At 62.4% G+C, this 27,075-nt stretch overlaps 4 protein-coding genes across 8 annotated transcripts; 1 reads left to right on the top strand and 3 right to left on the bottom strand.

The window, feature by feature from the left end:
• Nucleotides 1-995: 995 nt before the first annotated feature.
• Nucleotides 996-9,161, bottom strand: SLC25A10 (solute carrier family 25 member 10). 5 transcript variants are annotated; one of them, XM_064522922.1, is made up of 11 exons: nt 9,011-9,161; nt 5,920-6,039; nt 5,591-5,705; nt 5,460-5,508; nt 4,971-5,012; nt 4,578-4,621; nt 3,977-4,047; nt 3,787-3,879; nt 3,442-3,519; nt 3,282-3,338; nt 2,099-2,440 (listed from the first exon to the last, which is right to left on the bottom strand). In XM_064522922.1, the coding sequence occupies exons 1-11, from the start codon at nt 9,098-9,100 to the stop codon at nt 2,339-2,341; spliced, it is 861 nt and encodes a 286-aa protein (XP_064378992.1). In that variant the 5' UTR covers nt 9,101-9,161; the 3' UTR covers nt 2,099-2,338. The 5 variants fall into 5 exon arrangements, with proteins under 5 accessions (XP_064378988.1, XP_064378992.1, XP_064378991.1 ...); XM_064522921.1 differs by lacking the exon at nt 9,011-9,161 and adding an exon at nt 7,145-7,577; XM_064522919.1 differs by lacking the exon at nt 2,099-2,440 and adding an exon at nt 2,646-2,789 and having other exon boundaries at nt 9,011-9,147.
• A 609-nt stretch (nt 9,162-9,770) lies between these two features.
• On the bottom strand, nt 9,771-13,596 carry MRPL12 (mitochondrial ribosomal protein L12). The gene is made up of 4 exons (XM_064522917.1): nt 13,226-13,596; nt 13,080-13,160; nt 12,796-12,930; nt 9,771-10,130 (listed from the first exon to the last, which is right to left on the bottom strand). Exons 1-4 carry the CDS (start codon nt 13,493-13,495, stop codon nt 10,014-10,016), a joined length of 603 nt encoding a protein of 200 aa, XP_064378987.1. The 5' UTR covers nt 13,496-13,596; the 3' UTR covers nt 9,771-10,013.
• Nucleotides 13,597-13,976: 380 nt separating this feature from the next.
• HGS (hepatocyte growth factor-regulated tyrosine kinase substrate) lies at nt 13,977-25,113 on the bottom strand. Its single transcript, XM_064522914.1, has 21 exons — nt 24,983-25,113; nt 24,326-24,410; nt 23,840-23,915; nt 23,208-23,300; nt 21,115-21,238; nt 20,095-20,147; nt 19,412-19,480; nt 19,082-19,206; nt 18,747-18,825; nt 18,562-18,660; nt 18,034-18,129; nt 17,590-17,628; nt 17,358-17,501; nt 16,975-17,188; nt 16,585-16,757; nt 16,279-16,419; nt 16,028-16,205; nt 15,815-15,948; nt 15,327-15,443; nt 14,965-15,060; nt 13,977-14,886 (listed from the first exon to the last, which is right to left on the bottom strand). Exons 1-21 carry the CDS (start codon nt 25,017-25,019, stop codon nt 14,779-14,781), a joined length of 2,280 nt encoding a protein of 759 aa, XP_064378984.1. The 5' UTR covers nt 25,020-25,113; the 3' UTR covers nt 13,977-14,778.
• A 2-nt stretch (nt 25,114-25,115) lies between these two features.
• Nucleotides 25,116-27,044, top strand: ARL16 (ADP ribosylation factor like GTPase 16). Its single transcript, XM_064522915.1, has 5 exons — nt 25,116-25,245; nt 25,741-25,798; nt 25,903-26,016; nt 26,291-26,406; nt 26,660-27,044. Exons 1-5 carry the CDS (start codon nt 25,166-25,168, stop codon nt 26,835-26,837), a joined length of 546 nt encoding a protein of 181 aa, XP_064378985.1. The 5' UTR covers nt 25,116-25,165; the 3' UTR covers nt 26,838-27,044.
• Nucleotides 27,045-27,075: the final 31 nt, after the last annotated feature.

Below are 27,075 nucleotides of genomic sequence, written 5' to 3'. Positions count from 1 at the left end.
GCGGGGGGGGGGCTGGCTATGGCAAGCGCAAACACTCTGGTAACGGGCTGTTGACAGACCTAAGGCCTCTTATTTTCCGATGCTCAGAGATAAGCGCTCCCGCGCTCATACAGCCGCCGGACGCTCGGGGCTGCGTCTGGCACACGCTGTCCTGCCGGCCTGGCCGTGCCGCGGCTCAGCCTGCCGCGGGGGGACGTGGGACGAGGGTGCGGGAGTGCCGGGAGCGCGGGGCTGGCGCAGCCGGCGGGGCCCAGCCCTGGCCGGAGCATCCCCGCTGCGGCGGGGCGCTGAGGGTGGCACAGGCCCTAGCGGGGCTTCGTAGCCCTGGAGAGGTGCCGCTTGCCTGGGATCGGCCCCGCGGGGCTCTGTCACCCTCCTGCTCAGCGCAGCCCTTTGCGCCTGCTGCAGAGCAGCGCCGGGGCCGGGGGGGCCAGACACTGTGCCCGGCCAGAGCCTCGCAGCCCCCGCAGCTCACCAGGAACCAGGGCCAGGTTTGCCCCGCGCTCACCTGCCCCGCAGCACTCACGCAGGGCCAGGCACAGGAACAAAGCAGCGATGCCAGCCAGCATCATTAGACTTCGTTAAGGTGATGAGCTTTCACTTCTCTGCCTGTCCCAGGCTGGCTCCGTTCCACCTGCCGGAGCCCAATTAGCGTCACAGCCGGGACAGCGCTCCAGCAAAGAGGCAGAGGCGGGCAGACACCGCCGGCACGGCTCTGCCCAGGAACTCCTCCCGCGGCTGAGGCCGGGCACAGCCCAGGCAGGACCCCAGCCCACGGCTCCCCGCAGCGCGGGGCCAGGAGGTGCCGGGCGCCCGGGCTCTTGCGGCTGGGACGGGGGCACCGGCCGGGAGGAGGACGTCCCTGCCAGAGGCACTGGCCAAGCGGGAGGGAGCCTTGCCCTGACCCGCTGCTCCCGGCCTGGGGGAGCTCAGCCCCGAGCCCTCCTGCCGCGCGTCCCTCCCCTCCCGGCCCAGCAGCACGCCAGGCCCCGGGCTGGTTCCACTGTTGTTTATTATATATTAAGGTCACAGATATTCCAGTTCTTTGATCCCTCGGGGCTGCAATGCACAGGGTTGCACGTGGCAGAGGGGCTGGTGCCCGCAGCCCCGTGTGCAGGGCAGGGCAGTGTGGGGCGAGGGCGGCCGCGAGGCAGCGGCGGGGAGGAGGCACGGGAAGCGCTCGGGGCTGGCGAGGCCGCAGAGGGCAGAGGGCCGCCGGACGACACTTGCACCACGGCCGGGTCCGAGCACGGCTCAGCGCGCTGCACGGGGACCCCGGAGCGCGCCAACCCAGCCCTCCAGCCAGGGCCGGCCCCGCGCCGCAGCACCTTGCCTGCGCCGTCCGTCCCCGCGGCGAGCACAGGCGAGGCTGGGCCAAACCTCCCCGCTCTTTCGCAGCCGCCCAAGGTGCTTCTGAGCGACCTCGGCACTGCCTCAGCTCCGGCCGAGGCGCCCCGGATCTGCTACCTGCAGCCGGCTCGAGGCGGGGGCCGGGGGCAGCTGCTGGCCTTACCCCGGGCTAGGGCAGGCCACGCGAGGCAGCCCCGGCCCGCGCCCGCCAGCAGGGCAGGAGGGCCGAGCGGCAGCCCCCGCCCCTTGGGTCCGCTCCCGGAGGGTCATCACCGGCGTGAGGCACGATCCCTGCAGCGCCCAGCGGCCGCGGGCGCTGGCGAGTTTTGGCGAGCGAGGGGAGGGGCGAGGGGAGGCCGGGGAAGCAGAGCGGCGCATGAGGGGAGGCACCTGCCAAGCGGCGCCGGGGCCAGCGGAGGGGCGCAAGAAGCGGGGCCGGCGGTGCTGAAAGGGGGCAGCGCCTTGGTGCCCGGGACCTGCGTCTCCCTTTGCTGTTGGCAGGAGAGGCTGGGAGCAAGTGAGCCCTGCGCGCGCTGCAGGAGCCTGGCTGCGGCACGGTCACAAGTAAAACTGGCCCCCAACCAGCCCCCGTCGCCTCGAGACTCGGCGACCAGGCGGAGAGGCAGGAGGCCGATTCCTCCCTTCCCCGCAGGAGTCCTGCTCCGGGGGGGCCGTGAGGGGCAGAAACGGGGGCCCCTTGCTGCGTCAGCCTCTCCAAGCCTGCACAGGAACCACGCGGGGAAGAGAGCACACAACCGGGGTGCAGGACGAACAAGGGGCCTGAGAACAGCCCACCGGTAACCGATATGAGAACGGGGGAGAGAGAGGAAAGGGGACCCTGAGACCGGCTGGCCCCAGGCCCTGGCGAGGCGTGGGAGCGGGATGGAGGGGCGGGGGCAGCCCGGCCCCAGGCAACGGAGAGCTCTGGCATCTGCGTGCTCGTCCCCGGAGAGGCCCGCGGGGCGAGGCAGGGTCCCATCCCTCCCACTCAGGTGATCACTTTGATCCCAAAATATTTGCGCAGCTGTTCCAGGAAGACAAAGGTGAGGACGGTGTGAGGAATGAGCCGGATGGCCGCAGGAACGAAGCCCTGGAACGGGACAGCGAGAACGGAGGGAGAGTCAGCCCGCGCCCGGCCTCGGGCTTGGCGCCCGGCAGCCCAGCCCCTGGGAGCAGCAGGAGCTCGCATGCGCTGGGGGCAGCTGGCCGGACATGCAGCACAAGCTCCGAGGAGCCAGGGCCTCAGGGGCAGGCGGAGACTGCCCGAGTGGTGAGAGAGGCACCGCAGCCGCGGCTGTGCACACAGATCTCAGCATCATGCATTAACCCCGCTGCCCCCAAACACATCAGTGTTGCCGTCACCACTACGCAGGCCCAGAGTCTCAGTAGAAGCCTCTGTCAGGTCCCACAGCCCTGTTTCAGGAGGGGGATGGCGCTGCCTGGGGAAGATGAGCAGACAGGCTGTAACAGGGAAAATGCCTGACTGGCAGCATCAGGAAGAAACTCTGGATTTGAAACGCTATTTCAGGGGCCCTCCCGGCAGCGAGGCTGAACACACTGGGGCCCCGTATGCCGGCGCTTGGCACAGACCGGTGGCTGCAATAGTCAGTAAAATCCAACAAATGCTGGAGCACCACTGCAAATACCTGCATTCCCGTCGGGGAACCCAAAGAGCGCAACGCTGCAGCTGCTGTGAGCCTGGACCCAGGCCATGAGTCCGGGAGAGGCCAAGGCTTGCAGCACACCAGGGCCAAGCCAGGGACCAGCGGATGAAGGACTGACGCAGGAAGCCGCCAGACCCCAGGCAGCAGAGTCCAGGAGCAGAGCTCCTGCCCCAGAACTGCTCTGAATCCTAACCTCTGCCCCCAGGCTGGCCCGGCCTCCCCACACTCCCTCCTGCCACCTCAGCCTAGGCGTCCCCACCTAGGTACCTTGTAGAAGGCCAGAGGTCCAAGCTTGGCAGTTTCCATGGCACAGTGAGAAACGCCCTAGAATAAAAAGCACAGGGATGAGCGAGGTGCCAGGTGGCAGAGGCCAGCGCACGAAGGGGACAGGACCAGCAACGGTGACCTCGGCAGGACGGCAACTCACCCGATACTCGCCCTGGGAGTTCATGAGGCGGGTCTTGAGCACGTCCAAGGGCTGGCACAGGAACGTGGCACATCCGCCCTGGAGAGAGTCAACAGGAGGTCACCAGCTCCGGCCCACAGAGGAGACCCGGCGGCTGGTACTGGTATGACCCGCGTGACGAGGCAGAGGCCAGGTCCAGAGCCTAGCCTGAGACCAGTCCCACGCAGGGAGCCTCTGTGCCCTGCCCCGCTTCATCGGAGCCCGAGATGCAGCATGCAACTCCGGCAGCCCCAGTCTGGGGCCCTGAACCCAGCTGCGGACAAGCCCAGGCCCGGCTCTGCGCACCCTCCGCCCAGCCCTGCTCACAGCGATGAAGCTGGCCAGGAAGTGAGTGAAGATGTTGTCTGACAGCAACCCGGTGGCGAGAACCAGCTGCTTGGCCTGGTCATAGCAGGAGAGCTGCAGAGACACAGGGTGTTGGTGGCATACCCCTTCCCCTTCCTAAGCCAGGTACTCCCCCTCCCAGGGCACCTCCTGCCCAGCGGAGCTGCCCTACCTGTCCAACGGTGACTAGGGCCCCTCGACTGGATGCCATCGTAGCCCCTGAGAATAGCTTCTTCAAGCCCTCTGTGGACAGACAGGGATCAGCACAGTCCTGGGACATTAACCACGCTCCCCTCCAGCAAGGAGGCTCCTTCCCTGCATGGTCTGTGTCCCAGACTTCTCAGACAACCGTGCTCACAACGTACCAAAATAGCAAACATGCCGCACTTGCAGGAAAGGAGAATCCGTGAGGAAAGCCCTATCCCCTCCCTGCTGTCATTCATTCCCTTTGCCACCTGCTCCAGCCTCTTGCTCTTTTTAGTAGCTGCTCCTGGCAGGTACCCCCTTTCCACCAGAGGAGAGGGCGGGCTGCCGTGCCCTGCCTGGCCTGCCACTAGCCAGGCACTGCTGAGATGCTGGGCCCTGCTTCCTCTGTCCCCGCGGGCAGCGCGGCCATCCCCCGCCCCCTCGCCCCGCCTCGCTCCAGAGGACACCCACGACGGTCCCCAGCGGGAGCTCCCTCAGCCACTGCTGCGGTTTCCCGGCGTCAGCGAGGACACCACAGACCGCCCCCCCCCCCCAACCCCCCCCCCCCCCCGCTGGCACGGCCTCACCTTCCCGGAGCACGCGGTACATGCCATCCAGGGCATGGGAATAGCTGCGAGGAGCGAGAAGGGGCAAGATGTCAGTCAGGGTCTGAAACTCCGAAGCATCCCAGCCTGCCAGCCCCGCTGCTGAGCCCAGCGCGGAGCACCGCAGCCCGGGCAGCCGCGCAGCCAGGGCCCCGGCAGCTGCCCGCAGCAGCCTCCCGCGCACCCCACGGACACGGCCCCACGGCCCCACAGTGCCCCAGCCCCGGCGAGGGGCAGCCCCACGGCCCCAAAGGCTCCCGCACGCCGAGCACCCCTGGGGCCTGGGATCCGAGCCGTCCACCTACCCCGGGCCCTGCCGCCCCGGGCAGGCCCCGGCGCCCCACCAGGCACCCTGCTCACGGCCTCGCCACTCACTTCCGCCTCAGGTGCGCCGGCTGCTTCACGTCGTTCTGCATCCTGAAAGGCAGAGAGCCGCGGGGCGGTGAGGCGGGCAGGGAGACCGGGCGCACAGGCCTCTCCTCTGACCCCGCCACGAGACCCTGGGCAGGGCCCCGCTCCCGCGCTCAGAGCGGCACAGAACAGGCCCAGCGCAGAGACTGGGTTGACCGTTTCCAAGCGGCACAGCCCTGCGCCGGCACGGAAAGCCTGCCTCCCGCCCCACGTCCTTCGGGAGAGCAAGGCATGGGGCTGGGGCTGCGGCTCCGGGCCGCCCTAGGGAAAGGCAGCAGCAGTGCTGGTCCTCGCAGGTGCTGGGTTATGGGGCTCCCTGGGTTACGAGGCGCCATCGGCCCGGTCAGGCGAGAAGTCAGGAATACGAGGGACTTTCCCACCATCCCAGCTGCTGCCTTGCGACAGCCACAGACCTCCCTCGCCAGGAGCGCTGGGGACACGGGCGGAACTGACCTGACGTTCACCATGTCTGCTGGGGTCCCCACAAAGCCGCCAGTGCAACCTGCGACCAACAGAGAGCTGGGGTCAGGGGGCCGCTCCGGCCCGCAGGGGCTCAGGGTTGAGGGACCCTCTTCCTCGCTCACCTCCCACTGCACCCAGCAGCACTTTCTGGTAGAAGGGGGGAGGCCCCTGATTGCCCCGGCCCAAGTGGTCCCTCGCAGTCTCATAGATGGCAAAGCGGGTCAAGGAATACGTCATCTGGAGGACGGCAAATGAGCCACGGCGTCACGCTGGGGCGCCTGCGTCCCGAGGCCACCGCCTCTCAGGGCAGCCCGTCTGCTCCAGCCGAGCCTGCAGCTCAGCTGCTCCCGCCCGGGGCTCAGAAACGGGCAGAGGAGCCGCGGGGGGGGCAAGCGGCTGCGCAGGAGGCTCTTCGCTGGCCTCGGGGGGACCGGGGGTCGGCCGCGCTCACCTGCCGGCACAGCGAGGCGCTGAGCCCGTTGTAGAGGGCCAGGAAGCCGTCGGTGCGGATCACACGCAGCGCCATCCCCGTCATGCGCATCCTCACCTCCTGCTGCGTCTGCAGGTGGACCTGGGGCAGAGTCCCGCAGCGTCACCGCGCGAGCCCAGCACGCTCGAGCTCAGCCCGCGTCCGCAGCGCTGCGCGGGGACGGGAGCGCACGGGACGCAAGCCCTCCTCAACCGCAGCCCAGCACAGCAGGGATGGCAATTTTAAGTGCTTTTCGGGGGTAATTCATTAGCGCTCATGCAGAAGGTTCCCTGCAAACAGCAACAGCTCCAGGCTTCCTGCACCTAAGCAGCAGCTGGAGACCTGCCCAGCGCAGCCCAGCCTCAGAGACTTGGGGGCTGGCCAGGACGAGCGTCGAGGCTCCTGCGCAAGGTCCCCCCACGCTGCCTGCCCAGCTCCGGGGGTCTCGATGGCACATCCCGGGATGAAGCAGTGCCTCTTGCTCCAGAAAAAGCCCTGAACTATACCAGGGAGGGGGGGATCCAGGTGTCTGCGTGAGGGAGCAGCCAGGGCAGGCTTGATCAGAGGGAGCATAACAGGACTTTCAAATCTGCCACGTGAAACAGCAGCCTCTCCAGCCGGGCCTGCCCAGCCCACAGAGAGCAGAGGCAGAAAGAGGACCTCGCAGCCCTGCTGCCTAGCGCTGAACCGTTCCTTCCCACGGCTAGACACACAGGCCAGGAGTTCCCCGCCCCAGCCAGGGCCGCGCAGCGCGTTTCCCACCGCTAAAGGCGGAAGCGAGAGCAGGCCTGCCCCGGGGAGCCGCGCGGGGACGGAGCCCTGTCACACGGGAGCCCACGTCAGCCCGGGCCCGAGCACGGCCTGAGCACGTCCGCCCGGCTCCACGCTGCGAGGATCAAATGTGGGTCAAAGGAGATAGAATTAAAGTGAGTGCAGGGCCGCTGGCCGGGGACCAGGCTTGGCTCCTGTTACAGAGCAGGCACGGGGAAGCAGCGCTGGAGCAGCCGGGGCGTGGGACACGCAGCAGCGCAGCGGGGACACGGCCGCTGTCCCTCTGCAGGGCGCGCAGCAAGCGGCGGGCGGGCAGGGAAGGGGCCCTGGCCCCCGACCACGGCGGGTTTCCGGCGGCAGGGAGCAGAGCTCGCGGCACGCCGGGGAGCCGGGCCAGCGGAGCACGGGGAGCCGGGCAGGCGGCGTGGACCCACACCTGCAAACCTCTGCCGCGCTCGGCGCGGGGCTGCGAGACGGGCAGGCTGCGGCCTGGGGAGGGGCCGGCCCCGCGGTGCCAGCTCAGAGGTTCCCACAGGGGCGGGCGCACGGTCCGGCCCAGGCCTGCGCGGCCGTCCCCGCCAGGGACCAAAGTCCAGGAGCACGGCGGAGCACGGCGGAGTGCCCTTGGCCCCTGCCCTTGCCCCCGCAGCTCCCCTGGTGCTGCTCCGCGCTCGGGAAGCTGCGGTCCAAAGGGGCGCCCGGGCTCGCTATTCGGGCGCGAGCCCGTTGGCAGAACCCGCAGGCCGACCACGGCTGCTCACGGCCTCCGGGCCACGCAGGGGCTCCGTGTCTGCGGGGACGGAGCCCGAAAGCCAGGCTGGCCCAGGTGGAGGAAGGCCCGGGGACACGTGCCAGGCTCCTTCCCCCTCCGAGCTCCTCTCCAGGGCACCCTGCACGAGCTGCCATGGCCGCCGGCGGGCAGACCGGGCCCGGCACGGCCGCAGGGCGAGCGCCCGGCTGCCGGAGCCCGGCTCCGTCGCGCCCGGCACACCGCGGCCTCTCCGCGCCACGGGAAGGGGCCGCCGGGCCCCGGCGAGCCGGTCGCAGCCCCGGGGGGCAGGCGGTGGCCCGGGCTCTGCGCCCGCTCACGGGACCAGCGCGCTGGGCGGGCGGCCGCTTGGCCGGGCTGCGGCGGTGCCGGGCGGTGCTGGCACTCGCCCCGCGGCCGCGTGGGCTGCGCAGCGTCCTGCACGGTGGCGCCAGGCTGCTGCGGGCGCGTCCAGCACCCCAGGGCCCGCGCTGCCGCCGCGGACCCGGCCCGGCGCCGGGGTGAGGCTGGCTGGGGGCGCCCGGCCCGGCCCCCCGCTCCACCCCACACCGAGCTGCTCCCCCCACATCCCCCAGCCCCACACCGAGCTGCTCCCCACGTCCCCCAGCCCCACACCACGTCTCCCAGCCCCACACCGAGCTGCTCCCCACATCCCCCAGCCCCACACCACATCCCCCAGCCCCACACCGAGCTGCTCCCCACGTCCCCCACCCCCACACCGAGCTGCTCCCCACGTCCCCCAGCCCCACACCACATCCCCCAGCCCCACACAGAGCTGCTCCCCACGTCCCCAGCCCCACATCACGTCCCCCAGCCCCACACCGAGCTGCTCCCCACGTCCCCCAGCCCCACACCACATCCCCCAGCCCCACACCGAGCTGCTCCCCACGTCCCCCAGCCCCACACCACATCCCCCAGCCCCACACCGAGCTGCTCCCCACGTCCCCCAGCCCCACACCACGTCCCCCAGCCCCACACCGAGCTGCTCCCGTGTCCCCCAGCCCCACACCTAGCTGCTCCCCACGTCCCCCAGCCCCACACCACATCCCCCAGCCCCACACCGAGCTGCTCCCCACGTCCCCCAGCCCCACACTGAGTGCTCCCCACATCCCCCGGCCCCACACTGAGCTGCTCCCCACATCCCTCAGCCCCACACCGAGCTGCTCCCCACGTCCCCAGCCCCACATCACGTCCCCCAGCCCCACACCGAGCTGCTCCCCACGTCCCCCAGCCCCACACCACATCCCCCAGCCCCACACCGAGCTGCTCCCCACGTCCCCCAGCCCCACACCACGTCCCCCAGCCCCACACTGAGCTGCTCCCCACGTCCCCCAGCCCCACACCACGTCCCCCAGCCCCACACCTAGCTGCTCCCGTGTCCCCCAGCCCCACACCGAGCTGCTCCCCACACCACGCCCCCCAGCCCCACACCGAGCTGCTCCCCACACCACATCCCCCAGCCCCACACCGAGCTGCTCCCCACGTCCCCCAGCCCCACGCCCAGCTGCCCCCACGCCGCGGCCCCCGCCCCACCTTGAGCAGGTCCAGCGGGTGGGTGCAGCAGGCGGCGCCGCACGACGCCAGACCCCCGAAGTACCAGCGCGACACGCGCCGCTCCGCCATGGGCGCCGCTCTGTGCCGCGCCGCGCCGCGCTCGCCGGGCCCCGCCCGCCCGCCCGCCCGCTTAAACGGGCAACGCCCCCAAGCCGCGGCGGGGCCCACCGCCACCGGTCCCCGCCGGCCGCGCCCGGGGACACCGCGCTTCGTCCGAGCCGGCTAAAGGCAGCGCGGACCCGGGCACGGTGCTGCGGGCAGGGGCCGGCTCTGCGGGGCGGCGCGCCGGGACACGCAGCCCCGCCGCCTCCCCGGGCCTCGGCGGCTCGGCCTGCGCCCGCTCGGCTGTGAATCATTCACCACGGCCGGGCTCGAGGTCACCGCACCGGGCGGGAGGCCACGGCAGCCCGGCAAATCCGGCTGTGCTCAAGGCACCGACGCAGCGGCGCGGCCGGGGCCCGAGGGGCAGGAGGAGGAGGAGGAGGAGGGGGCTTCCCAGCCGCACGCGCTCCAGACGCGGGTTACGGACCGGGCTGCTGCGTGGCGCAGAGACGGGACACGGGGCGCAGAGACGGGACGCGGGCGGCGTGCAGCACGCACGGTTTGACCGAGTGACGCGCGCTGAGGCGGCCTCCTGCACCACCTCTCCGCCGGCTGCACCTGGGTACGCTGGCGCCCGCGAGCGGGATCTGGAGGAGGATTCGGGCAGGCTGATCCGTTACAGATTAGTGGCTCTACAGGCTTTTACCCACTTGACATTTATGAGCGTAGAGTTCATTGTGATGCTGGAACTAGACAGCAGCCCCTCCGAACCGCACATCATTCTTGCGCTGGACCGCTTGACGGGAGCGTTCCCGCCAGAGCCACAGGACGCTCTCACGCGCGGAAACGCCCAGAACCTCGGTACGGGCAGGGGCCGGTGCCCCGGGCAGGCAGCCGTGGGCTGCCGTTGCGCCAGTCCCTCTGCGACGAGACGGGGTGTCTACTCCAGAACCACAGTCCCTCCTGCTGCCTCCAGCGCCGCTTTGATCTTCTCCGCTTCCTCTTTGGACACATTAGCCTTGATCTCCTGCGGAAGGGACTCCACCAGCTTCTTTGCCTGCAGGAGGGACAAAGTATGAGAGCTGTAAGCTAGCTTTCACTAACCAGATTAACAGATTTGAAGCCATTATCCTGACCTCTGCACAAACAGACCAGAGACGGGCGTAATGCTCTAAAGCCCACGACTTCTCCTGGAACCGTGGCACATCCCGTTGGGACACGTCTAAACCTGACTCCAGTGACGGCTCATCCGCTACAGCTCTAGAAGACCTTCTGCAGTGAGTAGCTGCCTGTGAACGCCTCTTGCAGGGACACGACCGCACTGTGCTCCTGGAGGTACAACCCGAGCCTGACGAGGCGCAGGGGACGCGCACAGAGCTACCAGACAGCAGTCCGCTAATGCAGCCACGGGCCTGTGCTGGGTTGACTTTCTGCAGCGTGAATGTTCTGGTTCACATATTTCTGCCAGCAGGGAGTTGTCTCAAGTTTTGTACACAGCTATGCTAGGAAAGTGAGCGAATCTGCTACTCCAGGCAAAAAAAAGTTCCAGTGCAGGCTATGCTTGACAACACAACTTGTCAGGACTTTATACATAAAACATATTGATACCACAATGTAGTACAATATTTGACTCAGTCTGAGAAGTACTATAACTGGCTCAAAGGAACTTCCTATGCTACTACTGTTTAAAAAAAAAAAAGAAGGCATGAGGCATGGGAGGACAATCTCTTGCTGCAGAGTGCTTTGCTCTTACACCAAGCAGCAGCAGCAAAGCATGAAAAAACACATTTGTTCTGCTCCTTAAAAACAAAGCCCAGAGAAAGAGGTTTTTAAGTTGGAGAGCAGCTGTCAGCTATCTACCATGTGGCACTGTAGCTATTTAGGACAGTAGCATTAGTAACTACTAGATTGACCACTGCTGACAGAAAATGCTAGTACCAGGAAAAGCTACCCCGTTCCAACGTGCTGGGATGAGGACAGGCAACACGCACAAAGGGATCTGTCCCTAATGCTTAGCCCCTGTTCTAAAGCAACCTCAGTCAAAGGAAGCAGCTGGTAACAACTCCCCAAAGCATTAAGTTCAGGGACTCTGACCCAGCTGGACCTGCACCGTAACAGCCACTAGGAGAGATGGGAACTGGTTCCAAATCCCGGCCTGAGCATGAAAGAATCCCAGTCCGAGACAGGTGAGGAAATGAGATAAATGTGTGCTGAACAGGCTTTCAGAGGTGCAAACAGACTCGAGTCTAGCTCGTCAGTTCTGCAGAATCAACCTGTTAAAATCACATTAAGATTTCTATCAGCATGCAATATCTGCAGATTTTACCAGCGATACTTTTTTTCAGATCACTAATGACAACCTTACAACTGAAAGATTCTCCCTAAATCTCATTTAAAGACACCTCAATTGGATGATAACTAACTGCTATGGATAGAACTAACTTTTAGTAGCAGTTTGTTTTGTGTGTGTTTTTAAACAGCGCCACATGGGGTAAGTCACACTTTACAAAAGTTTGTTGGCAATAATATGCATCTACCAAACGTGTCACTACATCCAAGTCATAAACAGTTTGTTTGACAGGTTTCACCTAGTAAGTCATGTTGATCTAGCATTAGTTCTCCAGACAGCTTTTAATTATCCATTGATTGGCCCCCATTACATGATGTTGTTTTTTTAATATTTGCTTGGGACTGATAATAGATCAACAACTGACAGACCAACCACGTCAACAGTTAGTTCATTATCCCAGCTGCCCTTTAAGAATGACACTCATGCTTATGCCACCAGTTTCTCTGTTATTCAGTTCTTTCCTTTATAATGTTCCATTAAGAATGGTTCAGAGGATTTTCTGCAAATCCTTCTGACGTTCTGGGTTGTAAATTAAAGCAGATTTTACAATTCTTAACATTTCTTTCTTGAAGTTGTGTAAGTAGAAAATACTACTATTCTCCCTAAGGTATGAAAGTATAATCCAATCCAGAACTGAAGCACGTTAAATGCTTCCACAAGGACAGCTACATCACTTGTGCTTTACACTGAGCCTACGATATCGTTACCCAAGGGCACGAGCATAGACACTGCATCAAAGTGTAGAAGGCCTGTCTCTTCCGAGGAAAAAGAGAAAGCAACACCTACAAAAAGAAGAGCTGAGAAGGACTGGAAACATGATTCGGAAGATACGGGTGAATTAAGAGGAACGTATCTAAATTCAGAAAGGCATTGTCCTTGAATAAGCAAAAACTTCAGAGAAAAGGCAGGCCAAATCCAGCTGTAGCGAGGAATCTTGGGTACCCTTGAAGCCAGCAGAAAAGCTCAGAGCAGCTCTTTTCCTCGGGATCGCTGGACTGGCATGGAGGACTTGGCAGTCTTTGCTCTGAGCCTCCTTTTCCACCTCACCAGGTCTGCTGCGGCCCAGGAGTCAGTCAGAGCACAGCTGGGAAGAAACAGCCCTCTCGAAAGAAGGCCGAACAGACAGACGCGAGCGATGCCTGCCGCACGTCTCATCCTTATTTCTGAAGCACCGAGGCGTGCGCACAGCCCCAGGTGGACCGTAGCTCTCAAGACAGAGAAAACCAAGCTTTCTTTTGAACGTGCAAATGGGGAGAGTGGCCTGAAACGCACATCAGACCCCAGCTGGGGACGACGAGAGAGGCTGGGTGACTTGACGGCAGCCCCAGGGCGACGCAGCCGGACCCGCAGTCCCAGGCCGCCCGCTCCTCACCTGCACGAGGTTCACGCCTGGCACAAAGTTCTTCACCTCCTTGATCAGCTTCACCTTGTCAGCGGCTTTCAGCTCCGTCAGCCGGACGGTGAAATGCGTCTTCTCCTCCTTGACGGGCACCGGCTCCTCCTCCTCCTGGAAGCGGCCGGGGCTCAGCGAGGGCACCGGCCCTGCCCGGCCCCACCGCATCCCCCCGCCCCGCACGCGAGGCCCCGGGGGGAGGCCCCGGCGCCCCCCCCCCCCGCCCCGGAGGGCCCCGCCCCGCCCCGCGGCCGCCCCGGTACCTGCGGAGCCGCCTGGGCGGGCAGGAGGGCGCCGGCCGCCCCCGCCGGCATCACCGCCACGTCCGGGATCTTCAGCGTCTCCTGCGGGAAGAGCGACATCAGCGCCCCGCGGGCCGGGCCGGGCCGCGCCGCCCCCGCGCACCCACCTTGAGGAGCTCGTTGAGGTCGGAGACCTCCAGCAGCGTGAGCGCGGCGATGTCCCGCACCAGCTGCCGCACCTTGGGCGAGTACTGCTTGGCGGCCGTGTCCAGCGGCGCCCCGGCCAGCGCCTCCGAGCGCCGCGGGCGGCCCGTGCCCAGCGCCCGCAGCGCGCCCCGCCGGCAGCGGCAGGCCCCGACCCCGACCCCGGCCCCGGCCCCGGCCCAGGCCCAGGCCCAGGCGCGGGCGGGCGGCAGCGCGCGGGCGGCGGGCAGCATGGCGGCGCCGGCCGAGCACGCGGGCGGCGGCCGCAGAGGACACCGCGGCGCTCTGCCCTCCGCACTCTATGCTCCCGGCTGCGCTCAGGCGCCCCCCCCCCCCCGCCGCTCTAGGCGCCTCACCTCGATGGTACTGGCGGCGGACTGCCGCTCGGCCAGACGCCAGAAGGAAGGAAGGAAGGGAGGGAGGAGGCGGCGCTCTAACCGCCAGGTCCTCCAGGACTCGCTGGTCCGGGGGGACGCGGGGCCGGGCCGGGCCGGGCAGCCCGGGGGGCGCCGGCGCTGGGGACGGGGGTGGTGGGGGGCTCAGCCCGGGCAGGAGGCTGCTGCCGGCCCGGCCTCCCGGGGCCCAGCTCCCCCACGACCCGGCTCCCCCAGGACCCCCACCCAGGGGGTTCCCAGCCCACCCCACACCCAGGGCTGCAGCAGGATCCAGCCCCCCCCGACCCCCCCAGCTCCCGGCACACACCAAGGCCACAGCTCTATCCGTACACTTTATTATCACCATTTGCATTTGGTCTCCTCCAACACTACGATGAGAGCTGAGCGGTGAAAGCAGGGAGGGCCCAGGCTGCTGTGCGGGGTGGGGGGGAAGCAGCTGTGCCCCCATGCCCAGGCTCCGGCAGAGCGGGAGGGCCAGGGGGTCGTACACAGGGCCCGGGTTCCTAGGGGCAGGGAAGGGGCAGTGAGGGGGTGCAGAAGGGGGGCGCAGGCCGGGCTTCTGCAGAGTTCAGGGCTCAGCGTAGGGTACCGCAGGGCTGCTGCCACGAAGGCCGGGGCAAAGGCGGTGCTAGGACAAGCACGTGGTGCCCAACGCAGCACAAAGCGGGGTCAGGTGTCTTGCTAGTGTTACTCACCTTCCTCACGTCCTCCAGCTCCTGGCAGAGGACAGCCAGGCCAGGAAGGGGCTCAGCACATCCATGGCCACAGTCCTGCCTACACAAGCTTTGAGGGATCTGCATCCCCTCTCGCCCTAGGCTGTGTCCTGCGGGCCCAGCTCCCAGCCTGTTCCTGACCTGGCCCAGGGGCTGCACAGCTTCCAGGACATAGTGTTTTAGCCAGGGTGAGGCAGGAAAGCAGCCAGAGGGAGCTGGGGTGAAAGGCTGCTCTCCTGCTGGTGGGTCCCCAGAGCCCATGCTAGGACGCTGTTGTCCCTTGTCCCCTAGAGCAGGGGCATACCCGAGGAGGAGCTGAGGGGACAGAAATGACTAGTTGAAGTACAGAAGTGATTCCGGATGAACAATAGTGTTGCACTGGATCCCCCCCACTCCCTTCTGCAGAGATCAGTCGAACGAGATGAGCTGGGCTTCTCCGCTGCCCTGTGTCGGCTGCACTTGGGCCGGCGCCTGCTGGGGCTGTTGCTGCTGGGGGGGCCCCCCAGCAGGTGCCATCTGGAACAGACGGGACAGCTCTGGTAGCAGGCGTGCCCCTCCCGGGGGCCTGGCCTCCCCGGGGCAGGCAGCACTCACCTGCTGATACATGGGCTGCTGTCCAGGCAGGTAGGACTGCTGCGGCGGCAGGCTGCTCAGCGCTGCTTCCTGACCTGGCAGGGTGGACATGAGGCCCTGGCAGGGGGGAGACCATGGCAGTCAGACCAGCTAGCAGAGACTCGCAGCACTGCGGCAGAGAGGGCCCAGAGCAGGCAGTTCCCCCAGCCTCTTGCACGGGCAAACCTGCTGATGGCCCTTCCCATCCCTAAGTGCCAGCAGCAAAGGCCCAGCAAGGCTCTACTGGCTGGAGACCAGCCCCGACGGCAGCCAGTACCTCCCCCTCCCAGTGCCAAGACCCCGGGAGCAGCTGCCAAGTGGCCCGCGGGGCCGCGGGTGCTCACCTGCATGCTGTACGGCTGGTACCCCATGGAAACCGACTGGCTGCCCATGTAGCCCATGGTGCCCGACTGGGGTGTCTGGGAGATGGCGGGAATACTCTGCGACTGCGATGCTGCGTTCTGGGGAGGAGATGCTGGTGAAAGGCGGCACGGGGCAGCTACGGCTGCTCTCAAACACCCCAGGAGCACCAGGACCAGCAGGGTCTCCCACTCCCCAGAAGCCAGGACATATCTTCCCTCCACCCAGCGGGGAGCCCAAGTCTGGGACTGACCCCTTCCACTCCCACAGGGAAAGCAGCAGCAGCACATACAGCAATCTGGGACCAACTAGCATCTTTCCTCTTGTGCTCAGAGAACCCACGAACTTAAGTCACCGAGACAGGATCACCTGCGCCTGCCTTCCCTGCAGACCCTCCTCCCACCGCAGTCTGTCTCAGCTGGTTGCAAGAGGCTCTGCTGCAGCGGGGGGCACGGAGGCTGCATTCACTTGCCTGGTAGCCCTGCGTTGGAGTTGGCTGGTAGGACGAGTAGGCCGGGGTCGTGGTGGGCACCGCCTGCCCCTGCTGAGCCACCTGCCCACTGCCTGCCCCCGGTGGGTACATATAAGCATTCACCATGCTGGGATCTGGAGCAGAAAGGGCACAGAGTGACACAACCACACTGTGCTCAGCCTCCACCCGCATCAGATCAGCTTGTTCACTTACCTGTCCCTGCGACAGGCATTGCTGTGTAAGGCCCTGTGCCCCCCTGCGCTGCCTGGTTCATGTACACACTGTGCATGGGAGAGCCCTCCACTGAGCCGGCTGGGCTGAAGGTGCCAGGGAAGCTGCTGGGCCCAGAGGGTTGGTAGATCACCCCACTGGCTGCTGGCATCGCCTGGAGCTGTTAAGAGAAGCAAGCTTTAGGCCATGCTCCCAGGGAGCTGGCAGGAGGGTCTCCGGCACAGCAGCCATACTTGGGCATAAGGCAGCGAGAAGGCTGGCATCTGGGCTCTCATCTGGATGGTCTGCTTCTGCTGTTCCAGGCGCATCTGCCTCTCCTTCTCCTGCTCCTGCAGCCGCTGGATGGCCAACTGACGCTGCATCTCCAGGTACTCCTGCAAGGACAGTGCCGTCACAGTCAGAGCCCAGGACACAGCAGCATCCGCTCCGGCCAGGTCAGCCCATCCTTGCCAACACTGGGCTGGCCCAAGGTGCAGGCAGGGCCTGCTGCCTGCTGTGGCCCTGGCCCTGGATCCCCCAGAAACGCCTCGCTGCCTCACCTGCTTCTTCTGTCTCATGATCTCCAGCTTCTGGGCCAGCTGGATCTGGCGCTGGCGCTCTGCCTCTTCTGCTGCACGGCGCAGCTTCTCCCGGTGTTCCTCCCGCAGCGCGTTCAGAGCCCCACGCGCATCCCGTATTTGGGCCAGTTTGTCCTGCAGGCCTTCATAGTACACTGGGGAGGAAAATACAGTCTCAGGGACCCTTCCAGGGCAGGGCACATGGGCTGGGCACTGACCATCCCTGCGCACTGCACTGGCTTCTCCCCAGACAGGCTGTGTCATGGGAATGCCAAACACTGGCTCTGGGGGAAGCCCCAGCAGCCACCTGCTCCTCCCCAGGACGCTGTCCCCGAGCCCACGGCAGGGCAGCGTTTCCCAGCTCCCACGTACGCCTGCGCTCATCCAGCTGGTTGAGCAGCTCCAGCAGCTGCGGGTGCATGTTGTTAATGGACTGAAACAGGGAGAGTACTGCAGAGTCATTGGTGATGCTGCGACCACGCATATGGTTGCTCTTCATGCGGTTGACAAAGGTGGTGACTGCGTTCTGCAGGGCCTTCAGGAACTGCTCGTGGTTCTCTTCAGACTCGCCGTTCTGGTACTGCTGCTGGAGCAACAGGGCAGCCAGTCAGCCTCAGCTCTCCCATGCCAAGAGCCAGCAGCACGCCTGTGGAACTGCGTGACCGGGCTAAAGGAAGGAGTCAGGCACTTCGCAGGCCCCTCTCCCCAGGGCCCCAGCTGCCAGGGGCAAGACACGGGCCCAGGCTCCCTCTTACCTCAACAACGCCGAGCGGGGTGGGGTGGGCTTCCCCAGGCTGAGCCGGGGGCTCTGTAAGGGACAGAGGTGCCGATGGGGTGGGGCTCTTGCGAGCTTCCTCTTGTTTCTTCTCCCAGTAGTTGCGGTTCAGGTATCGAGCCAGCTGCCACAAAAGGAATCAGAGATAATGAGCACCACAGCCCAGCCGGGAGCAAGCCTGTGCCATGCACTAGCAGGGCCTGGGTCCTTACCTCAGGGTCAATGTCCTCAGCCAGCGGCGCAGATGAATTCTGGAAAGAGACAAATGGGGGAAAAAAACCCAAGTCCAAGCAAAACAGAGAATCAGAACTCCCACAGAGATCTGTTCAGACCTGGGCACGCACAATCACAAGGGCCGGGCAGCAACAGGAGAGAACGGAAGGGAATGGCCAACTCCTTCAGTCAGACACATGCTGCGGCTACTAGAAGCAGCAACCTGAGCCACGTAGCAGCAGGGGAGGCACCTAAATGCTGGCTGAATGTGCACCTTCTTGCTGAAAGCACTGTAGTGCTGAAGAAGAGCAATGGATTGAATGGGGCAAAGCTTTTCTCTTGGAAAAGGGATTAAATCCGACCTAAGCAGGGCTAACTTGGGCTAGGGAACTGGCCTGTTAAGTGTCCAGCCACTCCATGTGCAGGGGCTGCTGTGTACGTACCACAGGCGGGGAGTACAGCGTGCTGACGGGGGGGGCTGATGATGTCACAGGTGTGGGCTCAGCCTTCGGATACATGGAGTAGGTGGTTTTCTGCCTCTGCAGGAGAAGAAAAACAAAACCCCCAAACAGTTCAGGGACTGGCCAAACTCCTCCAGCTGAACCAGCCTACTATCACTTGGACACAGCAGGTGGGTGAAGCTCCTACCGCTGGCCAGGCACGGTCAGCAGAACCAGCCTCACGATGTGTCCAATTCGTGCAGGCTAACGGGTTACAGGGCTTGCAGCCTGTTCCCAGGATTTGGTCCTCACTGTTCTGAGGAAGGACACCGAGCTGCATCCCACACCCACAGACTCAACTAGACCTGCAACACGGCACGTGCCTGGCCCCACTTTCACATCATCCCACAGACCCCAAGACCTGCTCACACAAGGACATGCCTAGAGATTGTTATTGCACAGCTAGGAGACGCCCAGCACATCTGGGCTCTACAGCAACAACCATCCCCAGCTGCCAAGCAGGGCACGAACCATTCTCTCCTTCTCTTCGGCCTCTGACTGAGACAAGGCAATAGCTAGCTGGAGCTCTTCCTCCTCTTGCAGAGCTGTCTCATCACGCTTTGGAGGCAGCTGCAAGCAGAAAGAGGAGAAGGGGCCACTAAAGGAATCAATAAGCAGGACAGAATCACTGAGTCACCTACAGGGCAGCTACTCACCTGGGACTGCTGAGAAAGAGGGCTGGTCAGGTACTCAGGGGGCAGTTCAGAGGTGGCAGCGGCTTTGCCTTCGGCTTTCCTGTAGCCAGAAAGATGCAACAGTGCAGAATGAGGACTGTGCGAGCCTCACAGGCTCCTTCCATAGCACTGGAGCCCCAGCTCCACGCAGCCCTACAGCTGTAACCCCTGTTCCCAGGAAGGAAAGGAACCCAGTCCAGTGTGCACAGCTTCGGAAACCCTTGCTCTGTTCTTCGGAAAGGTGGCCCCACACCCAGTTTCTCCCCTCACAGTCCCAGCTGTTGCAGGCAAAGTAACGTGCCACAAAGGGTACTGACTTGTTGAGATGCTCATAACAGGGTTCACAGACTCTCACTTCCTTCTCAATCCCAAACTTGGGAATGGTGGAATACTTGGAGGAGCATTTGCCACAGAAGATCTGCCCACAGGCCCGGCAGTGATGCTGCAAAGGATGGGAGACATCAGTGTGGCAGTGAGACACTTCTTCACCGTTAGATGACATCACTCAAACACTCCTGGCACCTCCCCGCCAGAGCCCAGGGAACGTGGTCTAGCCCGGCCATGCTTCCACGCAGGCTCAGGGAGTTCTGCGGGTCCTGGGGAGCTGTGCAGGACAAGGGAACCCGGGGGGCAGGAGTGGCACCCACCTTCCGCGTCACAACACCAAACTGCACTCGACATCTGTGACACTCCTCAGCATCCACCCAGTCCGGAGCCTGCCAAGGTTAAGGAAACTTGAGTAAGGAAGGGTACAAGGCCTCAAGGACAGAGCCTTCAGAGAACCTTTCAGAAGCTCCTGTGGCTAACCAAGGCTCCTTCATGAATGGGGAGGCAGGAAGCATTTGCAGCTCACCAGCAAATGCTCTTCCTTGCAAATTTTCAGCTCTCATGTTACTAGAGACAGTGACGCTTTTCCAGTCAGCAAGAGATTTTCTAGGAACACGCCTGTACAGCCACCAGTTTAACAATACCCTGATATCATGTTCAGACTGCCACGCTGCTGGAAAGCCACTGAGCAGGCCCTTTCTACAGGGCACTTAGCAAGATGAGACTAACTCCCTTTCCTGATCAAATTCCACTCAGGAAAATGGGCTCTATTTCCATCAATTCTCCCTCCCTCTGGTACTTTTAGGCAGGAAGGAGAATCCTTCCTAAGTTGCTGTACGTCATCCCATAATTGACCACATGCTAGCTGGGAGATATGCACCCAGCAAGACCTCTAATCACAGTGAAATGGAGGAATGCAAGGACTGAAAGTTTAGTAGCAAAAGGGCCACAACAACAAGGTTTGTTCCACAGCGCCAGCACCTTCCCCATCAGCAGAGCTTACCCTTTCTGCAGCAAACATGGCATCGCTCTCTTTGAACTCTGGGAACACGTGACCTGTGAGAGAAGCGACAGTATTCCACTGTGAAGGTGCTCCGGGAGGTCGTGGTGCCGGGACTTAACCTAGTGTTGCAGCTCCCCACCCCACACATCAGATCCAGCTCAGCATTTCTACACCATGCCCATAAGCTTATTGTGATACAAGGGAACAGCAGCTTTCCTCCTGCAGGAAGCCAGGGCTTGCACAGCACTCTCTGCTGTCTCTGGAGCCCTGTGCTCTCAGACGTGCTCTTGAACACGCATTAGAACTCTGCTGGTTTCCCTCATCTACCTGTAACAGGCATCAGGCCCCTCTCAGTAAGGCGCATTTCCCCAGGCCTCAAGCTCAGCATGGGGAAGGCAGCACACTGCATGGCAAGGCATGTTGTTGCTACATGTGCTCGGGGTGGGACTGGGGACTCCAGGTTTTGCCACCCGCTGGGGAAGTTCCAAATGCTTCTAGCACAGAAAGACAGAGGCAGAAACACATCCCTTCCTTCACGGGAGAACACTGCCATCCCCGGGACAAGAAAGTGTGCAACTGACACTCCTCTGTCAGGAAGCAGGAACCACATGTTCCCCAACAACGAAGTAGTAACGGAAGCAGGGAGAAGAAGGGAATACCCCACTGTAAGCCCTTCCCAGAGGACAGGCTCTTTGTTGCCTCTTTCCAGTAGAACATTCCCAGCTCCTGCTGTCCAGGTTTGCTGCCAACCCTCAACCCCTAGCGGGGCTGGAGGCCCAGAGCAAGGTAGCCCCCTAATCCTGAAACAGAGACAAGAGGGTTGTCCTCTCTCAGCAGTGAGATTCAGTCACCCCAAGAGATTTATTTGGTATCAGGAACTAAGAAAAAGCCCAGTATTATATGCCCAGATTTCATGAACGCCTCTCTGGGTCCCAGCACCCATTCCTTCTCCTGTAAAGCTCCTCCTGAGCAGAGCTGCTTGGCCAACGCCCACCCTCGCTTCGTCCACAGAGTCCTCACCTTCAACCTTCATGATCTGATAGGTGTCCTGCACCACCTTGTACTTGGGCTCGTTGCGGAAGGCATGAGCCCAGGCCTGGATAAGGTACAGGATCTTACTGCGGACACTTGTCTCCACTTGCCTCTGCACAGAAGAGGGGAGGGAAAAAAAAAATCTGAGAAAAAGACCCTGAAACCCAAAGGATGATGCAGGTCACCCAGAAGATGAGCCAGAAATAGTGCTCATGGAAGGCGACTTCAGAGTACTCATACAAGGTAAGAGCTTTCAGAAAGCTGCAAGCAGGTCAGTTCAGCAAAAAAGACTACATACTCCTTCAGCTTCCCCACCTCCCCCTCCAGCACAAACAAGAGAACGTCCTTCAGAGCAGCACACACCAACTGAAAAGAGCTTTGGGGAAATGTCCCTAGAGACTTTAACAGTTGTTCCCCAAGGCAGGCATGACCACTAGCCCGGCCAGCATCTTTGTTCACCTCCTCACAAGAGGAAACTGCAAGAGCTACAGCTACCCAGCTGGGCAGAAAAGCACGATCTGCCTCACCCAGGTTCTGACAGGGCACCTCAGACTCACGGCTGGAGGGTGCTGGTGCCAAGCAGTCAGCAGCTCCAGCTCAAGCATGCCTGTCCAGGAACATCCAAAGCTACCTCAGGATATGATGCAATAAAAACAGCTGGGAAGTTTGCCCTTTGGAAGCAGGGATACCTGTATCACAGTTCAGGAAACAGGAGGAAACTTGGCAAGCCTGTTCCCATTCCAGCCAGCCTCCAAGAGCAGCCCTGTCATCAGCTGATCTAGTCATCATGTATTCACATGACCGGCTGCTCCAGAAACCCCAGGAAGTGGGGAAGCATTGTCAAGCTCCTATTTCAGCTCAGAGCTCAGCCCACACAAGTAGTACGACTTAGCGATGATTCCTGGAGCTCCAAGTTTCTAGAAGATTTGGCAAAATCCTGCTTTCCACAAATGTCACTGACCTGAATGCCATCAGAACTAAAATCATTTTACCAGCAGTTATGAGTTCAAAAGCAGTAAAGCTCCAACTGTAGGAGCAGAATGGATCTGGGACAGTTATGAGACTACTAAGGCAGATAAGGACTGGAGAGAATCACAGAATATCTTGATCTGTTACTATCTCATCTCCTCACTGCTTGGAGTGACTGCACCATTATACCTGGCCTTCACACCGCAGCACTACTCCTGTTCCAACAGGAGATACTCGGTGAGGGCTGAGTAAGCCCATGACAGAAGATGACAGAAGAGAGACACCCTGCTACAGTATGTGAGATGATAGGATTAGCAGAGCTCACTCAACAAATACCTGGGTCACCCGGTTGCCTGTTTCTGACAGAAGCCAGAGACGGCAAGAAAGGAACAGTACTACTCCAACATGCTCCTGTCAGTGCGTTACTGTTCTAGGTGCTGGGAACCAAAGACAGAATTTCTTACTCCCACTTCGCCGGTGAAAGTCTCGAGCCCTAGGACATAAGGGGCTCCTGCAGGCATGATGCTATACCAAACCGATCAGTGAAACCATGCAAGTGAAAACAGACAGGTCTACATCTTCCAAAGTTCCTCAAACAATTCCACAGGCCAGTGAAATGCGCATAATAAAGAGGAAGCTTCTATCAGTTTTCACTTTGTTGCTTACCTTTGCTGGGTTTCTCATACTGTACTATAGGGAGGGAATTCACCTCTTGCTGCTCAAACCCTTGGTCACACACATGCAAATGACATCTCTGTTTTCCTTTGCTGTCTCTGGTCAAGTAAAGCATCGTACCCAGAAGTGTTTGCCATGAAATGGCCTAGTCCTTTCCAGCATATCCCTGCCCCAGTTCATGGTATAGCCAAACATTATCTTTGCTTTCATGATAACCTCTCTGCCTATCATGCATTCTTCTCAGTTCCCTACATTTATCCCTTCACATTAAACAATATAGATTGCTCTTTCCTGAAAAGCATTATGAAACATGCAGTTCACACCTATCTGTTCCTTCTAGCACAGAGGGAATGAAATACAGGACATGTACGTTTACTCCTTTCATTACTTCTCTTAAAACCTCATTCAAAAAACAAAGGAAAATAAGATACTTTTACCTTGAGTATTTCTTTCAGTTCTTCCATAGTCTGTTTATTGGCTACCTCATCGTGGACCGTTTGGCCACAGTTTTTAACCACAGACTCCATGACCTGCAAGGGCAAAGGACAATATTAGCCTGCCACTTTCTTCCTTCTCCACGGCCTATGGTGCATAAACAAAAAGAGCGGAGTCTCAGCACACACTACAGCTTACTGCAGCCAGTACATTAACAAGGGGGCACTATTTAAGTGACAATTCAAATCCTTAAGGTAGTGGTAGTCAAGCCAGAGAAATCCACACCATCACTCTGGACAGTAATCTACACTCCAGTGTCACGGTGGCCTTTGTACCACGCAGGCAGACACCCCCTCCCGCCCCCCCAGGACAGCATCTCGAGTACTAACAGCTCTCTGTTACTAGCTTTGATACGGAGCTAAAGAACGAAGCAACTAATCTGCCAGTCAGGCACAAAACCTCTGAAGTCGAGGCAGGAGAAGGCAAACTCCGAGTCATGACGGACACTCCCAGGGCAGGGCAGAGAGAAGGCTGCGCAGACTGCACAACCCAGAAGGCAGGCTTATAAAAGATATGAAATTCTCTGGCCCATGAGCAGGGCCCCTACAGTGCTAGAGTTTTGAGCTGAAGTTACCTCCAACGCGTAGAGTGCCACGTGGGGATTCTTGTCATTGACTTTCTTCTTGATAGCATTGACTGCATATTTTGCTCTGGATAAAGGAAAAAGAGTAAAAGCTCTCATGCAAGCAAGAATCTGCAAGAAGATTCCAGCTGCTACTGATAAACCACTAACCAAAACTGACAACCCCCCAACTGATAACCCCCCAACCAAAGAAATGGTATAGTTAGTTCACAGTATGCACTGTTCCCCCAAGGTAATTTGGAAAGAGAAGGAACAGACACATTCAAGCTTGAGTTTCTCTCAGGATTTCAGGCCCAACATAACTTGCAGCTCCGAAGATTAGGAGGCGTACCTCAAAGCACCAAGGTACGTTGCCTTTCTATCACTTTTCTAAGACAGGACAACAAGCTGTGTTCTGCTGCACTTTGACGAGTCCAAGAAGGTGGCAGACGAGGAGACCAGTGCTTATAGCACAGCAAACAGCGAAAGAGCACTTACTGGGTGTCTCCTTGACGAATCATATCGCAGATCTGAAGGATGGATTCCCAGTCTGTCTCCAGCAGCAGCTGGCTAGTAGCTTTATCTGCAAAGAATTGCAATATCCATTAGGCTGCTGTAAGCTGTCACGCTCATCTCGGCCCTGCTCCACAGCGGCTGACGGATTTGCAGGAAAGCTGGATCAGAAACGGCTCCTGGGACGTTGGTTACGGTAACCCAGACTCGAGCCACGCTTCGTGCCCGGTGCATTCCCCGAGGTGCTGCCGCTCGATGCGGAGCTACCTGCTCGCCCAGACAGGCGCCCCGGCCGCGGCCTGCCGGCTTCCGCGCCAACCCGCGAGGGCCTCCAACGCGGGCAGCCGGCGCCGGCACCGGCACCGGCGCGGCGGACAGGGCTGCCGGGCCCCGCGGAGCAGCCGGCCCCAGCCCCGCGCCCCCCGGCTCGCACCGGGCCCGGCCCCCGGGGCTCTGAGCGCCGCGGCCCACGGCGGGGGAGCTGCTTCCCCGTTGGCGACCGCGGCCCAGACGGGCCGGGCCGGGGCTCCGGTCCCGGCGCGGCGGACAGGCCCGGGCGGGCGAGCGGCCGCCGAGCGCGGACGGGAGGCGAGGGGTGCCTGCCCGCCCCGCGCGGTGACGGCGGTGGCCCCGCGCCGCTACCTAGGAGCCGCTCGAAGGTGCCGCCGCCGCGCCCCATGGCGTCCCCCAGCCCGCCGGCCCGCTCCGCCTCCAGCCTCCGCGGCGCGCTTCCACTTCCTCTTCCGGCTTCCCGCTTCCGGCTTCCGGCTCCCGGCCCCCGTCGGCGGGGCGGGCCTTCCGGGGCGGGCGGGGCGGGGCGGGGGCATGGCGGGCGCGCGTCCCCCGTGCCTGCTGCTGGGAGCGGCGGGCGTCGGCAAGAGCCTGCTGGTGAAGCGGCTCCAGAATATCCCGGGGGCGGCCGGTGCATCTGGAGTGTCTAGAGCTTGGGGGCCCGGGGGGGCCCGGGCTGTGGGGTGCGGGGGCTGCGGGGTGTCCGGGGTGCCGGGGGTGTCCGGGGTGCCGGGGGTGTCCGGGCTGCGGGGGCTGCCGGGTGCCAGGGCTGCAGGGTGCGGGGACTGTGGGGTGTCCAGGGTGTCTGGGGTGCGGGGGCTGCGGGGTGCTCGGGGGTGTCTGGGCTGTGGGATGTCCAGGGTGCCAGGGCTGCAGGGTGCGGGGGCGACGGGGTGTCCGGGGTGCGGGGGCTGCCAGGTGGCCGGGAGTGTCCGGGGCGCAGGGGCTGCCGGGTGTCCAGGGTGCTGGGGGTGGCCGGGGTGCAGGGTGTGGGGTGTCCAGGATGCCTGGGGGGGAGGGGTGCAGGGTGCCCAGGGTGTCCCGCAGGTGCCATCGCTGTAGGCGCGCTGCCGCCTGCCCTTCCGGCTGGTCCTTAACCTGCCGGCACAGCTGAGCTCCAAGGAGGGGGCCAAGGGCCTGGGCGAGCCCCCGGCCACGCTGCCGACGGTACGGGTCAGCCGGCGGGGGCGGCTTGCCGGCCGGGGCTCGGCCGGGCCCGGAGCTGGCTGTCGGCAGGGAGGCAGCCGGCGCGGTGTCTCCTAACCCTGCAGGTGGGCACAAATCTGACGGACCTGCTGCTGCAGAGGAAGATCACGATCCGGGAGCTGGGGGGCTGCATGGGCCCCATCTGGCCCAGTTATTATGGAGACTGCAGTGCCGTCCTGGTGAGTGGGGCCCCCCCTGCACCGAGTCGCGACCCAGTGGGAAGGACCCATCCAAGGGGGGGGTGGGAGTGCTGGGGAAGGGGGACCTTGTGCCTGGGGGCTCCAGGCTGGGCCCTGCTTTGCTGTGGGGGTTCATACCCTTGGTTTTGCCCTGCGTTACGATTTGCTCCTCTCTATGCTCTGATTTGGCCCTGGCCTGGTGTGAGGGTCTTCCAGCCGCTGCAGCATCCTCAGCTGCCTCTCTCACGAGCACTTTTGCCTTTTGTTCCTCCAGTTCATGATTGATGCTGCCAATCCCACCCAGGTTGCCTCGTCCTGCATTCAGCTGCTGTCCCTCCTCTCTGCAGAGCAGCTCGCCTCCGTGTCTGTGCTGATCCTCTTCAACAAGATGTAAGGAGAGGCATCTGCCCGAAGGTGCTGGGTGGGGGGCAGCCACAGCCAGAGCATCGAGGGCCTGTCATGGCTCCTGTGTCATTTCCAGACAGGGGACGCCCAAGGAAACCCGGCATGCTCTGGAGGGTGGCAGCCTTGCTTTGCCGCACTCCCTTCAGGCCGGTTGGGCAGCAAAGGGGAATCACGAGCAGTGGGTTAACGCAGCCTCCCTTTTTTCCTCCCTCTCCCCTGCCCTCGTTCCTGGCTGCAGTGATCTGCCCTGCTACATGTCGCTGGTGGAGATGAAGTCGCTGTTCCGCATGCAGGACATTGTCTCCTGCGCAACGCAATCCATCACGATGGTGGAGACCAGCGCCCGCGACGGCACCGGCCTGCCTGACGTCCTGCAGTGGCTTCAGGCCACCCTCAGAGATCCCAGCTGCCCCTGAGCTGTGCCCGTCTCGGGGCGTCTGGGCCGGGGAAGGGATCTGTGGCAGGCCACGCTTAGCCAGCCACCCAGATGGGGCTCCAGGGACTGAAGGAGGTGGCGGGAACAGCTGCCCGCACGGAGCTGTGGGTTGGGCTGAGGGCAGTGACCTGGGCTGATGGTAGGAAGAAGCTCTTTGAGATGTCACAGTAAAACTATGGAGCCTCAAGACTTCCTTCTCATTGTCCAGACTGGCAGTT

This window comes from Dromaius novaehollandiae, chromosome 18, assembly GCF_036370855.1.
Source record: "Dromaius novaehollandiae isolate bDroNov1 chromosome 18, bDroNov1.hap1, whole genome shotgun sequence".
NCBI lineage: Eukaryota > Metazoa > Chordata > Aves > Casuariiformes > Dromaiidae > Dromaius > Dromaius novaehollandiae.
This window is presented reverse-complemented; position numbering and strand designations above follow the sequence as displayed.

What these genes read in the sequence shown, in the direction of transcription:
- HGS (XM_064522914.1), bottom strand. Translation starts at nt 25,019, where the DNA reads ATGGGGCGCGGCGGCGGCACCTTCGAGCGGCTCCTAG. An exon ending in AATGCCTGTCGCAGGGACAG is followed by an intron (nt 15,949 to 16,027) that starts GTAAGTGAACAA and finishes TTTCTGCTCCAG; the next exon opens with ATCCCAGCATGGTGAATGCT. An exon ending in AGCAGCCCATGTATCAGCAG is followed by an intron (nt 14,887 to 14,964) that starts GTGAGTGCTGCC and finishes CGTCTGTTCCAG; the next exon opens with ATGGCACCTGCTGGGGGGCC.
- SLC25A10 (XM_064522918.1), bottom strand. Translation starts at nt 3,514, where the DNA reads ATGTGCCACGTTCCTGTGCCAGCCCTTGGACGTGCTCAAGACCCGCCT. An exon ending in ACTCCCAGGGCGAGTATCGG is followed by an intron (nt 3,339 to 3,441) that starts GTGAGTTGCCGT and finishes TTTTTATTCTAG; the next exon opens with GGCGTTTCTCACTGTGCCAT. An exon ending in GACCTCTGGCCTTCTACAAG is followed by an intron (nt 2,441 to 3,281) that starts GTACCTAGGTGG and finishes GTCCCGTTCCAG; the next exon opens with GGCTTCGTTCCTGCGGCCAT.
- MRPL12 (XM_064522917.1), bottom strand. Translation starts at nt 13,495, where the DNA reads ATGCTGCCCGCCGCCCGCGCGCTGCCGCCCGCCCGCGCCTGGGCCTGG. An exon ending in ACCTCAACGAGCTCCTCAAG is followed by an intron (nt 13,161 to 13,225) that starts GTGGGTGCGCGG and finishes CTCTTCCCGCAG; the next exon opens with GAGACGCTGAAGATCCCGGA. An exon ending in CAGGCGTGAACCTCGTGCAG is followed by an intron (nt 10,131 to 12,795) that starts GTGAGGAGCGGG and finishes TCCCTCCTGCAG; the next exon opens with GCAAAGAAGCTGGTGGAGTC.
- ARL16 (XM_064522915.1), top strand. Translation starts at nt 25,166, where the DNA reads ATGGCGGGCGCGCGTCCCCCGTGCCTGCTGCTGGGAGCGGCGGGCGTC. An exon ending in CCCCGGCCACGCTGCCGACG is followed by an intron (nt 25,799 to 25,902) that starts GTACGGGTCAGC and finishes CTAACCCTGCAG; the next exon opens with GTGGGCACAAATCTGACGGA. An exon ending in CTGATCCTCTTCAACAAGAT is followed by an intron (nt 26,407 to 26,659) that starts GTAAGGAGAGGC and finishes TCCTGGCTGCAG; the next exon opens with TGATCTGCCCTGCTACATGT.